The sequence below is a fragment of the Gobius niger genome (genome assembly GCF_951799975.1).
Source record: "Gobius niger genome assembly, chromosome: 14".
Lineage (NCBI taxonomy): Eukaryota > Metazoa > Chordata > Actinopteri > Gobiiformes > Gobiidae > Gobius > Gobius niger.
Genome location: NC_136865.1, coordinates 23,644,893 through 23,669,358, shown reverse-complemented (window position 1 = coordinate 23,669,358; position 24,466 = coordinate 23,644,893). Strand labels below are relative to the sequence as shown.

At 41.3% G+C, this 24,466-nt stretch overlaps 3 protein-coding genes across 3 annotated transcripts; 1 reads left to right on the top strand and 2 right to left on the bottom strand.

Annotated features, from left to right (window-relative positions):
- Positions 1 to 466: 466 nt before the first annotated feature.
- slc30a8 (solute carrier family 30 member 8) lies at positions 467 to 9,941 on the bottom strand (the record flags this gene model as incomplete). Its single annotated transcript, XM_079570328.1, has 9 exons — positions 467 to 612; positions 2,665 to 2,799; positions 2,864 to 2,969; positions 3,727 to 3,839; positions 4,009 to 4,157; positions 4,235 to 4,388; positions 4,487 to 4,633; positions 5,824 to 5,984; positions 9,865 to 9,941. The coding sequence occupies 9 exons, from the start codon at positions 9,939 to 9,941 to the stop codon at positions 467 to 469; spliced, it is 1,188 nt and encodes a 395-aa protein (XP_079426454.1).
- Positions 9,942 to 14,552: 4,611 nt separating this feature from the next.
- LOC306974323 (uncharacterized protein) lies at positions 14,553 to 20,252 on the top strand. Its single transcript, XM_079571517.1, has 2 exons — positions 14,553 to 14,883; positions 19,726 to 20,252. Exons 1-2 carry the CDS (start codon positions 14,683 to 14,685, stop codon positions 20,008 to 20,010), a joined length of 486 nt encoding a protein of 161 aa, XP_079427643.1. The 5' UTR covers positions 14,553 to 14,682; the 3' UTR covers positions 20,011 to 20,252.
- Positions 20,253 to 22,159: 1,907 nt separating this feature from the next.
- aard (alanine and arginine rich domain containing protein) lies at positions 22,160 to 24,466 on the bottom strand (the record flags this gene model as incomplete). The annotated part of the gene is made up of 2 exons (XM_079571438.1): positions 22,160 to 22,494; positions 24,236 to 24,466. 2 exons carry the CDS (start codon positions 24,464 to 24,466, stop codon positions 22,378 to 22,380), a joined length of 348 nt encoding a protein of 115 aa, XP_079427564.1. The 3' UTR covers positions 22,160 to 22,377.

Sequence of the window (24,466 nt, the reverse complement as noted above, 5' to 3'; positions counted from 1 at the left end):
ACAAAAAGGCAAAGATCCAATTAATAGGGAAATCTTGAATGACAGAATAAAAAACAAATTTTATTGACTTTTTTTTTCCAACTCCACAGTGTACAGATATCATAAAAACACATTCAAGGCTTTTAAAAATCCCTAACATTGTCAGGTAGTGAATCCAATTAAGCATATTTGCATAACATCCATGACCAGATCAACAGGTTCATTATTTAAACAGCTGTTCAGTTAAAAAGGAAATATTGACACAATATATTGACGCATAAGACTTAAACAATTCCACCCTTGAGCAGTTTACCCACCTTTTCTACTGGCATTAAACACATTACCTCCAGTTATTTAACAGCTTTCATTTGACTTATTACACTAGTGTGGCATTTCGATCTGGTGTGGCAACTTTTTGCACACGCGATACGTAAACAAATGTGAAATGCTTTGGGACTGGCATAAATGGGACAGGGCTTTAAAGGGTCTACTTTTTTGGGTCTTCGCAGAGTGTGCAGCCCGGTTTGAGGTCGGCCTGTCTCTCCATCTGAATCGTGATGGAGTGAAAGTTGTAGGAGGAGTAACAGGCCTGCGTCATTTCTCTCAAGACGGTCTGAGCATCCACCGTTTCATCTGCGAAGAGAGAAAAGCTGATTAACGAAGGATGCAACTTTTATACAAACAGTGGCTTCAGACGCTTTCCTACCACTTACTATTAGGTCCACATCAAAGTCTGATGATTACCAACAAAAAAAATCTAAAAAAAATCTACACTTACGCTTGAAAAGAGGTTACAGCTTTCTGCATCATAGGCAATGGATTTAATCAGTTAGCTAATTTTCTTATAATTAAAAGCAGTACACCTATGATTGAGCGCAAAGGAAAGGGTCAGCAGTCTGTGTCCAAGGTCTGAATACTTAGGTTGCATCCGGAAACGGCAAATAGGGAAGAGGTCTAAGCCAAAACCGAATGTGCATCATCGTCTGCCATGATAAGAAGTGTCCGAGTAGCAGTGTTGGGGCTAACGTATTACAAAAATATTTTTTACAGTAACCAAGGAATATAACATATTACTTACACAAAATACCGGAATATACGAGTCATTACAATTCAAGTAACTCAAGTTACAAGTGCATTTAAAACAAAATGGAGAGAATGGGGAAAAAAGAAGGGAAAGTAACTCAAAGTAGTGTAACTCAGCTACATTTTTGAAACAGTAATATGAAATACAAATATGTTACATTTTTATAGTTGCAACTACTAATACAGAATATATTACAGTTTTTAAGTAACTTGCCCAACACTGCCGAGTAGTGCCGTCACTGGCTGCATCTTTAATGTGGCAAGAACTCCTTTCACCTTCTTTACCTTTGAGGCCGACGTCATGAGGTCGACCTAGAACATGGATGCCCAAAGTGCGGCCCTCAGGCTTCTTGAATCGGGACAAATCGCCAGAGATGGCACTTTTTACCACAAGTTTCAGAATTTAAAAAAAATTTTAATGTGGGAAAGAGCTGGTTTAAAAAAATAATATATTAAAAAGTGCGGAGAATGGGCTGAAACTCTGCAAAACGCACTAAGTTAAGATTTCCACTTCATTGACCACCAATCTGGGTCCCTCCACATCGCATAAACTTCAATATGTGGCCCTCATTGAAATACGTTTGGACACCCCTGACCTAGAGGAACCTTTTATGGTCAGAGGAACAGGAGCTTCAGCTGCTCCTTCTGCCCGTCAGGACAATCTGAACCTTACAAATCCAGCGGAGGGAACAACCAGGAATACTGCATATCCTCCTGCACTGCTACAAATTTAATGTAATTACACATATAATCCGAGCAAATGCACCCAAGTCAAAATTATGTGTTAAAGGGGCTAGATGCAAGTTGGTCATTTTCTACTCACTACTGCCACCTCAGGTCTTAGGCGCAACTGCAGCTTCTATATTAAGCCCGTGCATGACGGCACTTCGGACTCGAATTAACAACTTTGAGTGACAGTGCAGGATTTCAGAGGCAGTTGTGGTGAACAGGTCTGGGCTCATTCTACACAATAGGACATGGCTGGAACATGTATGGAGAGGAAAATACATAATTTCAACATTTTTAGTCCGTAGTCCACAACAAAAGTGCGTAACGTTGCCATAAATTCTTAGATTTCCAAGATTAACAGATACCAGTGTGGCTGCATGACCTGCTTTATACAGTCATACAAGTCCTAAATAAAACATTTGGATCCTTGTTATGGCTGACAAAGTCAACAATAAGGAGAAGGATGTTCCAAAGATTATTTACACTGTTTAGATGCAGCAACTAAGGAAGGAGATATGGAAAGGGGCCTGTACGCTTCCCATCATATCTCCTTTAGCATAGGGACCTCCGGAGGTTCCTTTAGGAGTTTTGAGCCACCACGCCACTGATTATGGTTATGCATGTTTAAAATATAATCAAAGTCAGTGTCCAGCAGCTTGGGAGAATATAGTACCGTTGTTTTTTTTTAGTCCGATACCATGGTTAATGAAGTTTAGCTCGAGTTCCTAACTGCATAGGGCCCCAACTGTTCACAAAGGAATAGGAGCTAGGATCAGGACCCAGGAGCTTTCATCGGAGGAACTCGGATTGAGCCTCATCGTCACAGAAGGAATTTTAAGTCCTGAGCATAAACCTGTATAGCTTTTGTCTCACCTATAGCCACGTGCGCGGTGAGAAGCGCCTGGTTCACGGTTAGGGCCCAGATGTGCAGGTTGTGGATGGCTGTGACCCCCTTCACTGCCAACAGGCCGTCCCGCACCTCACTGTACCGTACCCCCGCCGGAGTCCCTGGAGCCAAAAGGTTCATCAACAAAAGCACTTTTTATTCTACATCATTCAAGGATATACTTACCCTCCATCAGGACAATGAGGATGTCTTTAATGATGGTGAATGTGGTGCATAAGACCAATATGGAGAAGAGGAAAGTGCATATCGGGTCGGCAATCTTGTACTCGGGCTGAAAAATAGAGGGGGGTCATTTTCCGGTACAATGCGTTCACAGCACTGCCTTTTATTCTGATGCAATGAAAATGGTGGTAAAGTCCCTGTTCTCAAATTCTGAGAGAGGAAGCTGAACTGGAATCATTCGCCGTGGACACAGAGGCCCTCCCAAACAATTTTGCAAAACCCAATTCTTCCCATGCATGTTTTAATAGGCACATACTTATACCAGGACAAAGAGTTTAGTGTAATACCAGAAATACACTGGTTGCCGACCGAGTACACAGAATAGCATCTTTTACAGTGGCTAAAAATAGATCGCCGCAAAGCATCACGGGGTGTGAAGCAAGTCAAACAAGCTTTCATTTTGCATGGGTGTCTAATGGTCTGAGTCGCGTCGATGGTCTTTGAACATGTTTTGCAGCAGAAAACCTTCGAACGCCAAGAAACTAAGCACATACAGTAGGTTAGTTTGGCTCGCAGTCATTAAGTTGAAAGATGGATCGAAGCACTGCCGCTGGGGCTTGCTCGAAGGAACCTTGACATTGACACAATTGGAAAGAGAATGGGCCAAACAAAAAACAGACAAGTGGCAATATGTATGTGGACGAGCGACTTTCAACAACGCTCTGTGGAGTCATCTAGGAAACAACGATGTAAACGAAAGGCCCCAGATGAACGTCTCAACCAAACCGCATGCCAACGCAAACAAAGGGCGAAAAAGGCTTTTAACAGATTTAAGCCACAGAAGTAATAGCGCTAAACTCTTTCACCTTGAAGAAGATGACCAGGGCACTGACGAGGACGCTGAGGCTCTGGAGTAAATCCCCCACAACGTGGACGAACGCCGCTCGGACACTGGCGTTGGCCTGATGACCTCGCTTTTCTGAAAATATGAAATAAATAGACTTCAGAAAAAAACAAATTTAAAGCAGCTGGAATTTTTTTTGGGGGAAATTTAAGCTAATTGCAAGAGTAGAGAGTACAAAACAAAAGCAACATCATCATCCACTAGAGGTCAGTGAAAGGAGAATAAACCCCAGCAGTGGACACACCCTGCTTGTTGTGCTCCAGGTCGGTGTCTCCGCTGGGACCGGTCTGAGGGGACTCCGTGGAGCTGGTTTTGGGGCCATGGCTGTGTCCGTGAGAGCTCAGGCCTCCATGACTGTGTCCGTGTCCCGATTGGTGCAACGTCAAAGCCATACTGACGACAGAGAGGTTCAGCACAAAGTTACAGTAGTGAGGGAGTGAATATTAATTTGGAGTAGTGATGTTTCTTACATGATATTGGCCAGAACAGCGCAGGCCGAGGTGATGAGCATGACTGTGCCTTCGATCTCGTAGTCGTCAGAGATCAGACGCTCCACAGCCAGGTAAACCAGCACACCTGTGACCAGCCAGATGGTGAAGACAGACAGGAGCGCTCCTAGGATCTCTGAGGGGAAGAAAGGGGAAATAAAATACAACTAAATATAAAGAGTTACGGGCCTGTATTGAGAAAGTGGTAGGATAGTAAATGATTAAATGATGTACCCGCGCGATGCCAGCCGAAGTTCAGCCGGTGCGTGGCCGGTCGAGACGAGAGCCACAGCGACAGGAGGCTGATGATGAAACTGAGGAAATCCACTAATAAATGAGCCGCATCCGTCATCACTGCCAGACTGCCTGCGAAATACCCCCCTGCAGCGAGACGACAGAGACGAGGGTTAAAGAATAACTCGTGGCCCATTTCTTCAGTAGAGATCATAATACTGCATATTGTACTATGATCTCTACTGCATATTGTACTATGATCATAATATCATCATTGGCAAACACAGGCGCTAACTGCTGCACCATCGCACTGCCTCACATCCTCCCCAGATCAGCTCCTTCCCAGTTCACCAAGAAGGCACAAGTAATTTCACTTCCATAGAGCTAAATATTACCCATAAGGTATTGCAACTTAATTTTTTGTTTGTTTGTTTTTTCCTTCTATTTTTCCCTTCAAGTGGAGTTGAACTCTCACTTGAGGCAGGGACTTCCCACTGACCTGGAAAGGGCACACCACTCCTCCAAAAAACAGTTTGCTTTCTTTCCTCCTTTTACTCATAAAACTGTTGTTTTTGTAAGTATAGATCCATATAGTATTAAGATCCATATATTATCACATGATTTGATCATGTGACATGCCACAGCCACTCACTCCCAAGGCTGTTCCAAATGCGCTCCGAAGCAGAAGTAGCAGGACGCTCTGGTTCAGAGAAGCACAAGGAAGGCAATGAAGGGATCAGCAACTGAGAAACACCTCAAGAGTTGACAAGGAAGGACAGGGAGGTGGTGAAAGTAGGAAGGATATAACATGTCAAACATGTAAATTATGGACTAAAAGCGTCAAAACACCGAGCTTTAGCATCATGATTTTTAAGCTGCAAGTCTGCTAAATATTAGCAAACATTAATGGTAACAGGTGCATGTTGGCTGAAAGGTTAGCATAGGTTAGCGTGTGGGCCTTTCTGTGTTTATATGAACTCCCCGTCAGTGCCGTGTCCAGATTTTTTTCTAGGGTGGCCCGGTGGTGGCACTTGGTTTTTCTGGGGTGGCACCATGACCGGGGGAGTGAAGGTCAATGAAATAAACCTTAACCGTTTTAGGATTACCTCATCTTTTGATATGACCTGCTCACTACAAAGATTGCTGATCAAGTTTCTAGTCCAGACCCAGTGAAGTCATGGTTCAGCACTTGCCAAATCCGTGTCAAGTTCTGGTTTAGTTCAGTTTTTTGTTATAAAGAATCCTTAATATGGTGATTACGATGTGTGTCAATGTTGCACAGCCTCATTTCTAGTACCCCATTATTAACACTTGGGATTGCCGATGTAGTGTTTTACCAAGGATTTCTCCGACCATGAAGACCAGACAGATGACCGACACCACATAAAGCCTCTTGCGGGCAGTTTTCTTCTCCTTCTCACGGTCTTCCTTGGCGTGGCTGTTGTCATGGCAATGCTTCACGTCACCGTTGCTTCCCAAGACCAGCTCTCCGTCCACGCTGTGGGAACAGTTCAATGTCGGGACATTCATAAGTCTATAGTAGTAAGGACGCAAGATGATCACAACTAAAGAATGAAATCGCAAAAAGAATGGTCACAATTGGTGGATATAATTTAGGGTTTAAAGGATCTATATCATGCTATTTTAGCCATTCCAAAGTTAAGTATAGGCATGTATATGATAAATTGTACCTCTACCATTATGGAGCACTCATTTCTGTGATAAATATAAGTGTTTTCTGGAGGTATTTTTCAAACCCGGTTGCGGAGTTAACCCGGTTCAGTTAACTCCGCCCCCTCTCTCCGCTCATACAACTTTACCGTAATATAAATAAACAACAATAAGTGAAGTTACTTCACGATGCAGTTATACGGAGTTGACATCTGCAACACAGCTTCATAAATGGCTAACACACATGCTAATATGCTAAAACACAAGCTAACCCGCGTTTGGATTGACTCACCACTCTGGCTAATCGCTGTTTACATTATGGGACTTGCGTTGGTTATAAAAGTTAATCCACTTTGGTTCTGGTGAAGGTTCACCAAACATCCATCAGTGACAGTCACAGAAAAACAATATTTTGGCTGATAGTCGCCGAATCCCGGAGAAAAAAACAACTTGAAAAAGGTTGAATAAACTCCCGTCCTCGTAGCCAAATGCGCTTCTTTTTCTCCGTGACATTATCGTTAGGTAAGAATAAAGAACAGGTGTGTCCAGAATAGGTTATAACGAGCTCCATCTTCAGCTGCAGCGCAAACATGACTGATCTGTTCAGACGCTCAGGGGATGTGTTTGTTTTGGCCTCAACTGACCTGGAAGCACCTTGGGCACATCCTTTTTTTTTTTTTTTTCCTTCACTTTTTTTTTCTCTTTGTTTCTCTTTTACAACAGAAATAATGAAAAATCTGTTTTACAAATTAAAATCAGGCTGCAAGACATTGCATTACAGACGCCGAGCACTTCCGTTCCGCTGTGACGTCCCAACTGAACAGGTCAGTCGTTCACCTGGAGAGGGCGGCGCAGCTGCTCAGAGAGCAGGATTAAGGAGGATTGCGGAGAGCTGCGTGAATGAAGCCACAAACCACTCTGAGGGTGTTTTTGATAAGGAAATAGCATAACAACATGACTAAAAGCTCTAAAAGTCGATTTTGCATGATATAAGACCTTTAACTAAACCAAACAAACCAAGTCAAACCAAACCAACAGGGGCCCTTTATCTGACAATGCTGAGCGTTTATTGGTCATAGCCTGGTCATGTGCCTCTAACACATGTTCTGACCAATTTGCCTGAAAAAAGTTGATTTGGTGTCAAGTTTACCATGTAAGCATAAGCATACTACATGTTTTTAACAACTCCCCACTGCAACCCATCGAGGAGACGGTAATGAACATTTCCAATGTACCTCTCTCATCAGACTGTATAAAAGGTCCTCTCCAAGGGCCTATCCTTTGCTCCCAGTCATAAAGCTGACCCTTTTCAGACTAATGCAGAACTCTACCCTTTTTTACCGGAACCATACATCTAAGAGTATGGTACCACCATCAACCCCCAACTACTGCACCTACCACGGATCGCAAACAATCTACTATCTTCCAACAGAGGACGAGTCCCCAACCCAACAACTGGAGATGCCATCAAGTGGCTGAAAAATAACGATGAACTCAGACACTTATACAAAGTATAAACTTTGAATAACTTTAAAGGACCACAGGGGTGGAGACACAGAGGACTCCACTCCTGTGGTCCCTTTTTGTCTTTTGTTTTAAATTTCTTTTATTGTTTTCACAACTTTATTTGAGATTTCACTATAGCTTGGCGGCAAGTAATTATTTTTCCCTTGCTGTCATTTTCCGTGAGCGCTGTCTCTCATATCTCGTCTCTTTTTAGAATGTAATTTGTACAATGCATTTTCCTCTTCTGCTCGGACTGCTTCTACCCGTTTGTGGGCGGTCACTTAAGTGCATGTGACCACACACATGACATGGGTCACCATTAAGACCCGCTGCTTATACGCTCTAATTAGGTTCATTCGAGAGGAGCCAGACGGACGCAGTTGACAGCCGTCTGCAGACGCACGGTGCATGCAGACGCACGGTGCATGCCGGTTAGATTTCTGTCCGACTTGCTCCAGACAGGCTCTGGTATCACGGGCCCGTGGGGCACGGAAAGATCGTGAGACCCCAACGAGACCACCCGACTTGATCAGCCGCTGCATCTCTCCGCTCCACGGCCCCGTGCATGACGGGAAAACCCCCACCTGTCCGCGGCTCACGCTCAGGTGAAGGGATGGATACAAGTCTGCTGTGATCAGAAACATGCTCCGACTCCCCACCTCGCTCCCCAGGGCAACACTTTACCTGACACACTTAAACTGACTGAAACTATTAAAGTTATAAATCGCCCCCTAAATAGAGCTCATGTTTGATGCTTTTACAGAACTCATGATTTAAAAGGACATATTTTATCTCACAAACTTGAACAAACAAACAAATGGGAAAAGTTTTCTCTGATGAAGAACGATGTTGCTGGAGTAAAGGAAACCGAGCAGGAGGTAAATGAGTTTTATTTAGGATAAACTTGAAATTAACGCGATATCTGAACGAGACGCTGCGTGATCTGAGGCTGCTGCTCTCTGCATGTGGAGCGGTCGGATGGGCTTCAGACTTTTTTTTCCGACCCGTTGTGTCGGTAAAGTGATGTCCTGGTAATAATAGGGATTAGGATAAATAAGGATTTTTATTTAAGTCAGAGTGTCTCGGATGTAGACTTAATACCAGTTTGAATCCAATTGAATGCTTCTAAGGACATTTAAAGGGGGGGTATTATGCAAAATTGACTTTTTCAAGCTTCACATCATGTTATTACGTCATTCCCTCATTAAAAACATGCCTGAAGTGTTGCCTTGGCACATTCACGAGTAATCTGTAAAAACTCTGATGGCAGCCATTTTAGGGATAGGTTTGCCTGAGTCCTCCTAGGAACGCCCCCACCTCCTGTAGACGCCTCCGAGCTTTCATCACCAGCCGAGTAACCAACCACTGCTCCTCAGCAGAACCCCCTCCCCACTGATGCCACAGACAGCATGTGGAGGGGGCGTGTCAGAAAGGGTCAGAGGTTCTTAAAAAGACAGAGGCCTATTTCAAGACATTCGCTACAGCCATTTTGAGAGAGCAATTTTATACAAGGCAGTTATTCTAATTTACTGCATTTACAGACCAACAGAAGGTTTCGTCATCATTGTAGTGTGCTATAGACTGGTGCTATGTGATTGAAAAAAGCATAATACCCCCTCTTTAATGATTTTGAATGCCCCGCGGAAACCTTGCAATTTCCCACTGAATCCTTGGGGTTTCAAAAAAGGGATGTTACAAGTGACATAATGGTGTGGTTAGGCTAAGGGGAACACAAATTATTTATACAATTAAACATGAAAACGGTTTGAGAAGAAGCAGGAAGTGTGGTAAACAATAGTCCCTTACAGTCTGTAGAAAAAAAAAAATTGTATGGCAACTATGACTCGGGTCAAGACAATGCAGGTCACAAACATGACTCAGGGTCCCATGATGAAAACGAAGCAGCTAGAAATCTAACCTCTCTACCCACCTCTGCCCGTTGCATCGCTCACCCGGATCCACTGGGTCCAACAAGAAGGCGTCATTAGAGACCATCTCCAAACGGTACCCCGAGTTATGTGACCACCCAAATCCAGTTTTTGCGCATCGCTAATCCCAAAAGCTGCAGAGGGAAGACCTACTGTCCTCTCTGACATCTACCCAAGACAAACACTGTTGAGATGACTCCTTTAAGAAAAAATCCCAATATTTATCCAGGACCAGTGAATCCTGTTTGCGAAGCGTGACGCCCGCCTGCTCACCTCGTTGTGTGGTAGTTGTTGCTCCTCCTCACGTCAGCCACCAGTGAAACTTTTTCGAGATTTTTGCCTTTGACCATTTTGGCAACGATTAAAAAAAAGGTGTACTTGTACTAAAAACTGAAGTCACACAAAAGTATAAAGGTCAACAGTAAATTAAAGTAAAAAAATATGAAGAGAATCCACTCCTAGTTTGGCTGGGAGAGGTCCTGAGGTATCCAAAGCAGTAAATGAGCAGTTTTGAGGCACATCCTCTCAAACAAAACGCCTGCACACCGCTTTCATCAGCCTCACGGCCTTGTGACTCTCATGAACAGCATCGTGTGCAAAGTCCACGACATGCCACACGGCCAAATCTGGGAGAAAACATGTTAAATTCTCGCCCAAGTCATCCAATGCCTGTGCGTCGTTTGAAACACACCTGCAGCTCTAGCCATGAGTGACGTCCATTTCGTCTTGTAATTGGTTGATTGGCTGCGTCCCGTGCGTAAAAGTGATCACTGGTGACGCTCCCACACATTTCACTAGACTAGAACAGTCACAGATAATCTTTCTATGTCTAAAGTTTTAGTAGCCTATTATCCTACAGTTTTTTTTTTCAAACTTTCTATATGAAGTTGAAGAGAAACAGTAAAAGCCTAAGAAAAACATGAAAACTCATAGATCCCTTTTTTGTTTTTTACACCACCCCCTTCCACTGATCCAGCCGGCACTGAGAGGTCCACGCGAAGTGCCGTGCGCTGCGTCTCGTGCTGTCTCAAGCCCAGAGCCAGACGTGCGCAAAAAATCCTGTTTGATTTGATAGGATTATCATGATGTGGAGCCTTTATTGTTTACTGAGCAATAGACCTACGCGTATTTCTGAGGATGAACGTGAAATAGGCGCAAATGTTTCCTACAGCCGGGGAAGAAAAAAAGGTTTGGATGAAGTATTGCGCGGTAAAACCAGAAAGTTTTGGTCAGAAAACATGAGGCTGGACATGAGGCTCAGCTCAAACTGTTGTGCGCGGGGTTTTGTCTGTAAATCTTAAAAACTGCCCCGTTGTTGTGGTCATGACCCGTGAACAAGCAGACTGCGTGTTTTTTCCGGACATTTAAGCCTGCATGTTTTTTTTCACTGTCTCTCTTTTACTGCCAATTATGACCACAAGGAGGCGACATTCGATCATTGGCCAGTGGAGCAACGCTGAAACCACAGGACCATCACGGTGGTTGCTGGTGGTATAGGGGGCAATGGCGCAGATTGTCAGCCTTGCTTCCATCCAGGGGCGGACTGGGACTGAAAAACAGCCCTGGACTTTGACCAGCCTGGCCGAAATTACCACCCGCCTTAACGGAGAGCATTTTCTCCAGTTCGGCTTTACCCAAATCTAAAAGCGTCTCGGCTGGAGAGCGACAATGTAGCGCCTCATTTGAAAGCAGAGACCTACAAAGTGATTGCAACTTTTTGTCATGTCGCCGCATTTTTTGTCATAGTTTTGTTGTTTCTTCATTACTTTTTGTGGCTTTTTGTTGAATTTTTGTCCATTTTTGTTGAATTTTTGTCACTTTTTAGTTGAATTTTTGTCACTTTTTTGTTGATTTTTTGTTGAATTTTTGTCACTTTTTTATTGAATTTTTGTCACTTTTTTGTTGAATTTGTGTCACTTTTTGTTGAGTTTTTTACACATTTCTGTCACATTTTTTCTATCATTTTTTTGATATGGTTCTGTCACGTTTTTGTGGCCTTTTTGTTGCTTTGTTGTTGTGTTTTTGTTGACTTTTCATCACATTTCGTCACTTTTTTTTATGCTTTTCCGGCACATTTTTTATTTGTTTTCATCCTCTTTTTTTTTTGTCGCTATTTTGATGCTTTTCTTTTTAGCTTTTAGATTTGGGTAAAGCTCGGTTAAGGCGGGGCCGGTGGCCCTAGAGCCAGTGGCCCTTCTGTGCTCTTCCAGAATGAACATATGGCCAGTCCGCCCCCGCTTCCATCAGTCTACCCCAGGGCAGCTACGGCAGTAGTTTACAACCATGAGTGTGGAGTGAATTTATGTGTCCAGAAAAGCGCTATGTAAAACAAATAAATTATCATTGGAATGGTAAAAAAAAAGTTTTCTTTCAGTGACACACATTAGTTTACAATTTTGTTTCATCATTGGGGTTTAGGTGAAGATGATGTGTCTTATTCAGGTGGCTTGTAGGCTATATGTTACTTTTTTTTTTTACTTTTAGGTAATTGTACAAAGATTTATTGCTTATTTCTTAACCTCTTATCCCCTGCCTTCTCCAGTTCAGCTTTACCTGAATTTGAAAGCTTCTCAACTGGAAAGCAATAGTGTTGTGCCTCATTTGAAAGCTAAGACCTACAAAAGTGATCGCCTTTTTGCGTTTTGAACACATTTTTAAAACTACTACTTTTCGTTGCTATTTAGATTTTTTTAGTTTGAAGCTTTTAGATTGGAGTAAAGCAAACTGGAGACCTTTCAGTTAGGGGTTAAAACCAGTGGTTCTAAAACTGGAATACTTGTACGCGTACAGACTTTTGTAGGTGACACTCAGGGTCAATCTGCAATTTTATTTTCATATAATTTCATTTATGATTTAGTATAGTTGTTTAGACATGGTTTACACCTAGTAACTGCATTATCCAGACCCATTTACTTCTATTTTAAACCCATTTGGTCCTTATTTGATTTGGAAGGTCACACGTTTTATGAGGTGGTGCATGGGGAGAAAAGTTTGAGTACAAAATGTTGGAACAAATTACAAAAAACAACTTTGCTTTAAGAAGAAAAAAAAAAGATTTGGTCGAAAGAAGTTTAAAAAATAAGATTCCACCATCAAACAGGTACTTGCTCAGAATTAATTAAAACTCAATTAAAAAAAATTGGTTTACGTCACAGCATTTGATTACATTCAAACTTCCATTTCCTCCCTTTGTTCATCCATTTTGGTTTGGCGTATTCCTCAGCATAAACCGTGACATGAACTCCCTTTGCATCCCTTCACAATCTCACAATGAGTCTCTGACGTCGGTTTTCTAAATCCGCTCTAAAAATAGCCTTCACTATAAAAGTGTCTGTTCTGGGCTCACTTTTGGGGTCTGTTCTCTGGAGTTTTGATGCCAGGGCCCCGTGGCGTTGAATGGTCCCGGGACAGTGGTGTTGCTAGGGGCCGGATCTGAAGGGGAACAGGCATGAGGATGAGGTTAGTTACACTTGACTGTCCACACTGTCCCGGGGAGAAGACAGATGCACAGCTCACCCCTGCAAAAAGATAGTTAGATTCTATATAGATTATATAGATAGATCTATTAGATTCTATCTATCTATCTATCTATCTATCTATCTATCTATCTATCTATCTATCTATCTATCTATCTATCTATCTATCTATCTATCTATCTATCTATCTATCTATCTATCTATCTATAGATAGGCTTCTCCTATAGATAAATCTCTTCTGCTAAATTCTGTTAACTACATGAACATTCCCTTAAGTGCTTTGTAAGTGTGGTCCGTGTTAAAACAGACGCTTTGAAATGTAACAGGTTCCTTGCTAAGGAGGCAAATCCAATTATGATGTTGCTAAATGTATCATTGTATCATAATGTGTTAAATCACAAACAAGTACGTTGTGTTCACGTGTGTGCATGCTGTGTTCCAAGGCTCTCATACTTTGTAATATGTTCTTTTGTACTATTGTTGCGATATCCACTTTTATTGTAATGATTTCGGGGTGGGCGTTTATAAGCTTTTGCTTCGGCCCACTCCTTTTGAGCAGAATTTTAACTGCTCAAATGAACAAATAAACTAAATAAACTAAACTAAATAGATAGGAGAAGCCAAACATACATCTTACAACCTAACATAATCTTTGACAGGTATCTCAGACAGGTACGTATCAACTCATCTAAGCTCAGGAAAGAACATAAAAACGGTGGCCTGTTCCTTTAAAAACAAAAATAATCTACTGCTGGATTTAACCTCTTACCCCCCACCTTAACCATTTTCTCCAGTTCAGCTTGATCTATCCAGAGCGCATTGAGTTACCTTGTGTGGGAAATGTGCGGTATAAATAAATATGCCTTGCATTTTTTAACTTGTTTTTATAGGGTCTTTTGTAGATGTGTTTTTTTTTTTTTTTTATTGTGTTGTTGTTGCTTTTCCAGCACATTTTTGTAGCTTTTTTTTGCTTTTTCATCACTTTTTTTGTCGCTTGTTTATTGCGTTGTTGTTTTTTTGGGGTCTTTTGTTGCTTTTTTTTGTTTTTTCATCCTCATTTTCATCGCTATATTGAAGCTTTTTTTCAAGAAGCTTTTTGATTTGGGTAAAGCTGAACTCAAGAAAAGGTGCTCGGCTCAGGTGGGGGTTAAGAGGTGAACAACATTTGCCTTTTTTTTTTAATTAATTTTAGAGCTGAGGAAAAAACATCTTCTCCCTTTTGCTTGTCTCCCTTCCTTTTCCTTATTTCAAACCAAACTCATCTGTCTCCCTTCTTGTCCTTTTGTCCGAAGCATTTCTGTTTTCGAAAGATACACATCCCGTTGCCATTGGTAACCTTGGTAACGTCCTCCTCTCCCCCTCTCTCTCTCTCTCTGTGTTTGAGTGATAAAAATGCCCCTAATTCGGTAAACAAGCTGAGGTCATGCTGTTGTCCGGACAATGCGCTGACGTCAATCTCTGTGCTCTTTCAAGAACACATTCTAAAGTAGAAAAAAAAAAGGAGGGGACAGGAGGGTGTTTAAAACCAAGAAACTGTCCCGGGACGCTCCATAAGTTGTAGATCATTTGAGACAAGGCTGTAGCTTGTCACACAGCCGCCAGTGTAAACTTGATAATGATGGAAGTGGTGCTGAACAGACTAAGGGATTTCTCCTGTAAGACTTCGACGTTCGAGTGTAAAGCCGCCGCGGTCGCAGCAGGGGGACAGTGGCGGGACGTCCCACCCAGACCGGAGTGCTTCAGAGCGGGACGGCCAGCAGGAGGACAGGGAAGGCTTGATATAGAGAGTGCACTGGCCTGGCTGAGGACAGAACTGGTGAGTTTTTCGTAACCTGGAGTTCATTTGTTGTCTTTATTAGCGTGAATGAAAACTTATCAAAACTGAATCTAGCATACAGTTTTACATTTGGGCATGAGAGATTATATCAAGGTTTATTTCTGACTGCTAATCCCAGAAAAAGATGTAATTATGATCAAAACAACTCGATAACAGTCATTTGAACAGACTCAAGCAGTGATTATATTTTGTTCTATATAAGAAGTTTAGAACCATTGTCTTACATCTTTAGCCTGACCAGCGTGACCCACTTGTTTCTGATCGTTTAGAATAAATAGAGACGAGTAGACGGCCAGGCATCATAGGGTTTACAAATAACTATGTTTGCACTGTTGTATTTATACTACATGGTGTGGCCACAATTACATCTGCTGCTTATGGTGCATTTATACATCAGCAACATTTATTAAGCAATGCTCTTTAAGTATTAAAAAGGTATTAATAAGCATGAATGATTTATATGCCATGAATAATATGCTTGTCGATATTAATAAGCTGCTCCGCATATCATCAGCTACCGTGCTAATAGGCCGTGAATAATACTTATTTATGGGCTACCCTAACCCTGTAGGCCAGGGGTGTCCAAACGTTTTAACAGAGGGCCACATACAGTATTGGCATGTTTATACAGATCAGTGGTCAATGCATTCAACTGGTTGTATTTAAGAGAGGTTTAAACCATGGCCCACACCTTTATTATGGCTTGGAACCATAATGCTCTGTCTCACAATAACGTTTTAATTCTGTGGAATTATTAAAATAGCAGTAAATAATACCATCACCGGTGATGGGTGCCTATAAAATCAAAATCAATATACAGCATTGAGTGGTGACAAAGTGAAGCAGGGACGGCCACCCCAAGATAGATTCCTCTAATTTAGATTAAACGTCTATCATTGCTCAATAAAACTTTAGGTGAAGACAATACAACATGGACTGTGTTTTACTGTGTTTACAACATCTGACATGGCAAAAATAAATGTATTCTACAACACCAAAAAAACACTTAATACAAAGTGATACCTGTAAATCTACATATATATATTCAGAGCAAGCTATTTTTAACCTATATCTTAGTTTAGTTTATTGTGTGTTTTACAGCTTTATTATTTATCACTATTATCTATGAAATATTGTCTATCTTTCATGTTGCAGCAGTACAATCTTTCACAATATCAATTACTGTGATGCTGAAGTGCTTAAGCCACATCTGCAGTAGAAAGTATTTAGAATCTTTTAGTCTGAAGCTTTTGTTATTGTATTTTTCACTTATTATTATTATTTGTTTGAACCATCATTTTTCAACCTACCGCACAGAAGCACAGAACAATCTCTCATGATCATCCTCCTGTTTTTTTCTAAGGTCAAAAGTCAAAACATTTCTCAACCCTTAAAAGTCCCCCATCGTGCCATTTTTACGCGGGACATCTCGTTCATAGCTCTTGTTCTCGCTCCCATTCTGTTACGTCGTGTTGTTAAAATGTTCCTTTTCTAAACAGCCGGTGTCTGCGTGTTTGCCTCATTGTGTCTCCTTTATGAGGCCCATTGTCAGAAAGTCATAAATCCCTCGGTATTCAATGAATTCAGGGAAAGACTGTTTGGCATAGCAACAGCAGGGGATGAAGAAAAGCAACAGAAACATGACTGAAACAACGGCCATGTTGTAGCCACAGAGTCACAGTTTTCTCTCCTTTAGGTTTCAGATTTAGGGCCTTAATACTGTAACACACGCAATTTCAAATGTTCAAATTGGTGCAATATGCCCACAAACAGCTCTATGCCATTATACAGGCTGCACTCGCTTTTTTAGCACATGAACCGAGCACATTTTCTCCAGTTTGTGACAAAAATGTGTGACAAAAAAGCAACAAAAAAATCCACAAAAGAGCAACAGAAAGGTGATGGAAATGCAACACAAAAGCCACAAAAGAGCGACAAAAAAGCAATGAAAAGAAAATGTCAAAATAGGTTGCGACAATGCAGCAACAATGCAGGAGAAAATGATCCATTCTGATCAGTTTTGTAGGTCTTAGCTTTCAAATGAGGCGTTACACTGGCCTATATGTAACCTTTAATATTTGGGTAAAGTTGAACTGGATTAAATGCACTTGGTTAAGTTAAAGTTACAGTACGCTGAACTGAGTGAGCCCCTTCGGGTTGCCAGATCCTAAGACAAAAGCCTGTCTAAAGGGCTTTCTGATCTAAATTCTCAAGCATCTGTCTTCGATCAAGTCTAGCGTGAGTGCAGACCTCTATTAGTTGACCTCTTAACCCCCGCCTTAACCAAGCGCATTTTCTTTAATTAAGCTTTACCCAAATCTAAAAGCTTCTTGAAAAACAGTGACAAAATAGTGACAAACGAGCGACAAAAATCTACTCGAAAAGCAACAATAACACAACCAACAAGCTACAAAAAACATGACTAAAACATGATGAAAAAGCCACAAGTAAGCCACAGAGGAGTGGATCAAGAGTGACACAAATGCAATGAAAAAGTGACGGAAAAGTGAGAAAATTTGTGACAAAAATGCAACAAGAAAGTGAAAGAAAAGTGACAAAAAAGTGAAGGAAAAGTGACTAAAAAGTGACTAAGAAGTGACATAAAAGTGACTGAAAAGTGACAAAAAAGTGACAAAAATTCAACAAAAAAGTGACATAAAAGTGACGGAACAGTGACAAAAAAGTGACTGAAAAGTGGCAAAAAACTGACAAAAATTCAACAAAAAAGTGACTGAAACTTGACAAAAATGTGATGGGGAAAAAAAAGCGATGAGAAAACAACCAAACACAACAATAACACAACAAAACAACTATGAAACACAACAAAAAGGTGGCAAAAAAGACATGAAAACCTGTGGCATAAACATTGCGACAAAAAGTTGTGGTAAGTTTTGTAGGTCTTAGCTTTCAAATGAGGTGTTACTCTGACCTATAGTCTGTAAACTCCAGTCGAGAAGTGTGGGTAAACCCGAACTGGAGGGGTAAGAGGTGAATACATTTCAGATGCTAGAGAGCTTCCAAATGAGGCCTGTCAATTAAGGCTGAGATTATGCACTTTAAGGCCGTTCTAGTTTGATTTGTTTACTTTTTTGAGAACTTTATTGTCCTAATCCTGCAACATGATCAAGCTTTAAGTGAGAAATTCTTTAGGCGTTTAATCCAAATTTAGTTTTTCCGTGCAAAATCTCACAGCGAACGTCTCCATTTCTCCACAAAAGCTGATCCTTTCCCCCTCGAGTTTCTTCTCGAAGGCGCCAAATCCCGTCTGTGTCCGTCCGAGCACACTCTGGGCCTTCAGCCGTAATTACAGAGAATAGAAATGCAGATGAGATCAGCCAGGCCCTTGTTGTGCGGGACATTCCTCCCAGCTTTAAACAAACTTGGACTCGGAGTGAGCGGCTTGTGAATTTCTGATTTTACAACGGCGGCAGAAATGTATTAGCATCTGAAAAGTGTGGAGTCCAGTGAAAGGGTTTGAGGCTTCACGCTGAGACTGAACCTGCTCACTTTCCTTCCCTGCTTGTATATTATGGCTACTCATTTACTTCAGTTAGTTCTTTACTAGTATTTTAGCTCAAGGTGTTTCATTATGATCTTGGGTTTGAATTAAGTTTAGAAGTGACTGGCTTCAGATTTTGTTTCATTTAGTTTAATTATCCTCTTACTCCTCTCCTTAAAGGGACTATACAGGGTTTAAAAATGTCAAAATTATGTATTTTCCTCCCCCTACATGTTCCAACAATGTCCTAATGTGTAGAATGAGCCCAGACCTGTTCGCCCCCACTGCCTCTAAAATCCTGCACTGTCACTCAAAAAGGTGTTAATTCAGGTCTGTGTAGCACGAGCTTAAAGGGGGGGTATTATGCAAAATCGACTTTTTCAAGCTTTACATCATGTTATTATGTCACTCCCTCATTAAAAACATGCCTGAAGTGTTGCCTTGGAACATTCACGTATTTTTGAGTAATCTGTAAAAACTCTGATGGCGGCCATTTTAGGGATAGGTTTGCCTGAGTCCTCCTAGGAACGCCCCCACCTCCTGGAGACGCCTCCAACCTTTCGTCACCAGCCGAGTAACCAATCACTGCTCCTCAGCAGAGCCCCCTCCCCACTGATGCCACAGACAGCGTGTGGAGGGGGCGTGTCGGAAAGGGTCAGAGGTTCTTAAAGAGACAGAGGCCTATTTCAAGACATTTCCTACAGCCATTTTGAGAGAGCAGTTTTATACAAGGCAGTTATTTAAATTTACTGCATTTACAGACCAACAGAAGGTTTGGTCATCATTGTAGTGTGATATAGACTGGTGCTATGTGATTGAAAAAAACATAATACCCCCTCTTTAATATAGAAGCTGCAGTTACACGTATGACCTGAGGTGGCAGAAGTGAGTATAAAATGGCTAACTTGCATCTAGCCCCTTTAACCAATTGCATTTTCTCCAGTTCAGCTTTACCCAAATCTTAAAGCTTCGAGTTTATAGGCCATTGTAACGCCTCATTTGAAAGCTAAGACCTACTACATTGATCTAAATGGGTCTTTGTCCTCAAGTGGTTGCCGTGTTGTCGTAACTTTTTTTCCATCGCTTTTGTTGTCACGTTTTTCTTGCATTTTTGTAGCTTTTTAATTGCTTTCTTGTTGCGGTTTTGTTGCATTTTTGTGCAAGTCACATGACATAACTTTGGGGAGCTTTTATGTTGCTCTTTTGCAGCTTTTTCTCACATTTTTATAGCTTGTTTATTGCTTTTTTGTTTCTCTTTGTGGCTGTTTTGGTTGCGTTTTCATCCTTGTTTTTGACTATTTGTTTAAACTATGTCATTTCAGATGGAGATGCGCTCCCAGGACCAGGCGCTGATCCGACAGCTGATGGAGCTGCACTCGGGGATACAGGAGCTGAAGCAGGAGCTGTGGGAGGAGGCGCTGACCCAGGAGGAGCTGTCTGGGGAGGGGGAAGGCAGCGCGTGGGACAGTGACAGCGACCACAGCAGCAGCAGCAGCAGCAGCCAGTACTCGAGCTCCGGGGAAGTGTCTGCTCTGAACACGCCCGTGAGGTTTTACACGCGAGGCCTGACCAAGAGGACGGAGATCAGGAGGAGCTCTGTGCCCTGAAGAAATGCAATACTAACATCTCACATCAAAATTATGTACAAAAATATGTTGTTCACGGAAGTGTTGTGGCAGTAAACATGTTGCTTACCAGGCCACGACAACACAGTCAATGTTTTGTAAAGTAATGAATGTTTGACAAAGGATTTTTACATCCTGTTTGCTTTTTCTTTACCTGTTTTTCAGCTGCTCCTTCTTGCGTAAGAGGTCACAGGATTTGCTTCCTTTTTTTTCTTTCTGTCATACAAGCCACATTAATGTAAGAGTAAAGGAACTTTTGCTTTGCCAATGGGATTCTTCAATGAGAGGCAAAACATTCTCAATACTTAAACAACCAAGTACAGATGACACACTGAACCGTTTCCTACCATGTCTCAAAGCCTTTAAGAAAAAAATATTGATATTTAAACAGAGTGCTGTAACCTTTGTGCTTATTTATAGCCATTTCCCCATATTTCTTAACATTTGTGCTTATACATTATTACACATTACACTTCCTCTCACATTTTTTTCCCAAATAAGGATTGGTGATGTCGAATAACTCAAGATTTTTGAGCAGCTCATTCAAAATCTTGGTGCTACTTTAAAAAGTATTTTTTGTTAGCTGTTAACAGCAAGATAAAAAACCCTGTGAAGTCTGCAGAAGTTTACTCAAGTGAATTCTTTGCTCCTGACGCCATGTTTTTAACATTTGCTGTGATTGTCCACCATTAACTCACTGTCTGCCGTGTAATCTTGAGCTACTAACTCATGGGACAGGAAGAGCAGCACCTCCTGAGGGTCACGTGACGCTCACATGCTTATAGCCCCGGGGTATAGGCAGCTACTACCTCAAAGAGCCACATACGACTCTTTGAAGACTCTGGTGTGGCTCTTTTGAGCTTTGATGAAAAAAGGTGAACTCATAAAGTGCATTTATATGAGTGATGAGCCACTTAGGTACATCTGAGCTAGAAAGAAGGCAGTAACAAATATCGAGCGCTAACCACCGTGCCACCGTGCCACCATTGACCCCGATGCGCTGCGTCAGCCTCAGATGCCCTCCCCTGGACACGCCTCTGTGAGGATTTAGTGTCTTAACCACAGATGCAACAACAGCATGCTTGAACCTTGTTAAAGCAGTACTAAGTAACTCATGCCCCTAGAGGCCATAAGCGCCACTGCAGGTGTCGCAGCATGTTTTTTTTTTACTCATTAATTGTCCGTGAGAGTAAATACTACATTGACAGAAAAGACAAAGGGAGAGAGGGCTATTGTGCATCCAATCACACAATGGAGCTAATTTTTTTTCACTCAAACTTGGCTGTAAATGTTGTTAAAGTGGCGCTAGCCCGCAGTTAGCTTTGCCTGTTAGCCTGTTAGCTTCTTCTTTGTGATTCCATTAGTGTGTATTGGGGCCTCCTACCCAGTGGCAGCGAAGTTGCAAGTGTGGTTTTCTGGCCAAAGACACCAGGGGGAGATGAAAGACCCAACAATCATCTCATTAACACTTGTATTACTCCCAGAGGGACTAAAGGAAAGGATTTATTAAGGTAAACAAGTTACTTAGTATTGCTTTAATGTCCTGTGTTTAATTCTTTATTTCAATTTCTTATGTGTCGATGAACTCCCATATGTTTTTATGGCAGCTTATTGTAAAAGTATTGAACTTCGTTGCATTTGGAAACTTGTAAGAACCAAATCATTGAAGGAAAAAACAACAATGCGCCCCATGTGTATATACGCCTTTACAAATCGGTTACATTCACTGTCCTTCGGGCTATTGTTCGTTTCGTTACGTGATGAAGTGGTGATCCATCGGTGTTATATGGAGATGCTTGTTGACCGTGAAGTGTAAAGCGACGCTCACTGACCTTTACAGACTTTAATGGGTTCATAAAAAATGGCTCTGGGTTATACAACGTGCAGAGACTGTGGCACTGCAGATCTTTTACATGAAGGTTTTCGCTAGTCACAGACGCAAATGAAGCTGTATATTTGTATGTAATGTGTTGAACAGGTACTGTGTGCTGCAGTATACGCCAATAAAAATGATGACGTGCAAACCATTGTAGTGTCATTTTATTTCATTATAATTATTGTATTCAGCTTTTAAACGGCCGGTACATTGCTCAAAAAAGTATTTACTCCCATTTATCTCTTATTTAACAATGTCTTTGGGCAAAACAAACCAGGTCTGATAAATCAAGAAAGCAGGAATTCCTTCACATACAAACGAGCACTGAAAAATCTGGAATGTCTTAGTTTCAAGGCAAACGTTCACACTTCTTAAGCAAATAAAATAAAAAAGTCTATCGCAATGAGAGAAAAGCTCCAGGCGGTTTCTTCTCACTTCCGTGTCCAAAATCGACACGGAAGTTGTTGTGAGTTTTATTGTTGTTCGTCAATATCTGATCCTGCGAAACTCTCCCTCCTCAGCCTCTGGATCTCACTGTTCAGTCCCAACAGAGTCTGGGCCAGCTGCAAATCCTGGGACCTCATCTCCAACTGTGAATCAGCCAGAAACAAGTTAGTCCAGATACGTATTCAAAACAACAATCTGCCAGTTCTTTCGAATTGAACTGAATTTGTTTTATTTACTGGGCACAAAACATAAACCTCATAAATAATGGACTCTCACTGTGTGTTTTAGCAAAATAACTAATTTCCATCTGCAGTCCACAAGATAAGATGAGATAAGACTTTAATGATCTCACAATAGAAATTCAGTAGTTCCAGTATCTTTTAAAAACACTACGTGCAATAATCAGGAAAAATGTGCGATTAAAGAACAAGGTCATGTGCAAACAAGTAATAATAAAATAAAGGTCTCTTATGGGCAATTACTTTAAAAAGGGGTTGTATAAATATTCAAATTAGCACAGAATATAAAATACAAGAGTATCCAAAATATCTCCAGACAGGTGTTACTTTTACCCGAAACATTTATAAAATAATGTCCAATTGGGTGGATTTATCTTGCCGTATATCCCTCATGATCCTGTATCTATCACTTTAAGTTGAATTGATTTGAATGCTATGCTGATTTGTGCATCAGGCAAAGCAAACTGTGTTGCCAGTAATGAGATTACTTTGTAAAGTACGGAACGTGACAGGATTACAATTGCACAACTGGTAATTAGATTATAATTACATTCATCAAGTAACTATTGATTACTTTTATAAAAGGCTGATGGTTGAAAATGTCTTAATCTATTACTTGCCGTCCCACTGATCAAGGGGCTAGGTTTAGGGTCAGGGATTAAGGTTATGATTAGGTTTAGGGATGGCAAATGTGATGAAAGTTGTGTTTCACTCACACAGATCTTCCACATATTGTTAGAAACTAGAAGGCCTTCACTTTCAAATGAGCTATCACACGGGAATATGGCTGTAAGATCTCCAGTCAATACACTTTAAGATTTAGTTATGCAAAATTTCTAACCTAACCCTAACCTAACCCTAAGCTGGCAGATAACGGGTTAAATTACTCAGAACTTTAAAAAAAAAAACCCTGAAAACTACAAAGTCTGGCTGGAAATAAAGACATTATTTTGAGTTTCTCTTTGTCCAAAGCCACGATGGTCCATTGTCAGTTCTGTGCAGGAAACAAGACGTTTTCAACTGCGAAAAGCTAAGTGGGACCTTCCCAGCCTGGCTCGATCTTTGTTCAAAACTAAAGCAACAAGATATCTGTAACAAACTAGATTATTTTAGAAGAAATACTCATAGCTTTTGTCCCAACAACACTGCCTGTATGCAGCCCCTGTGCAATAGTCTTCAATGCATTCACTTCAGCAGCAATTTGGCTTCACTCCCCAGTGCCTCATTTATCGATGTTCACCACCATTGTCGACAACACTGATGTTTGCAGACAATGGAACTTTTATAAGATAATATTAAAATTGTTGATATGTTTAAAAAAAAAAGCGAGAATATTAGCCAATAAAAGCAAAGCCAATTCTATTTTTTAACAAAACACATGGTTGATGGTTTAAGCTTAAGATTATGCCTTTACTTTTATTATTCAATTCAGTTATTCAACAAACTACAAAACAAAACTGTCAAGCTACACAGTTCGAAAAAAAGGAGCAGTCATTTATGTCCAACTCTCTGAATATCAACAGCTTTTACAAATTTTTTTTTTTTTGTATTTTATGTACAGTAACACATATTAAAAACTACACTAGAACCTGATGAAGACATAACTTTGACATCTATTTTCAGAATCCTCCAAATCTTTACCCACCAGCTCAGACCTGATCCACGTTATCGCCCCGTCTATCTGCGCCCTCCTCAGCTCCTCGTTCGCCAGGATTCTGCTGCCGATGCTCATGGGACGTCCCGCACTGGCCGGCCTCTGGCACCCCTCTCCTCTGGCTCCTTCCCCGGCCGCTCTGAAGGCATGTATGAGCTTGTTCTTAATATTGTCCAGCATCATTGTGGACAACGTGTCCTCGCTGTGGCTGTCCCGGTCCAT

Coding starts and splice junctions, on each gene's coding strand:
- LOC306974323 (XM_079571517.1), top strand. CDS start 14,683: ATGATGGAAGTGGTGCTGAACAGACTAAGGGATTTCTCCTGTAAGACT. Junction 14,884..19,725: donor CCTGGCTGAGGACAGAACTG/GTGAGTTTTTCG, acceptor ATGTCATTTCAG/ATGGAGATGCGCTCCCAGGA.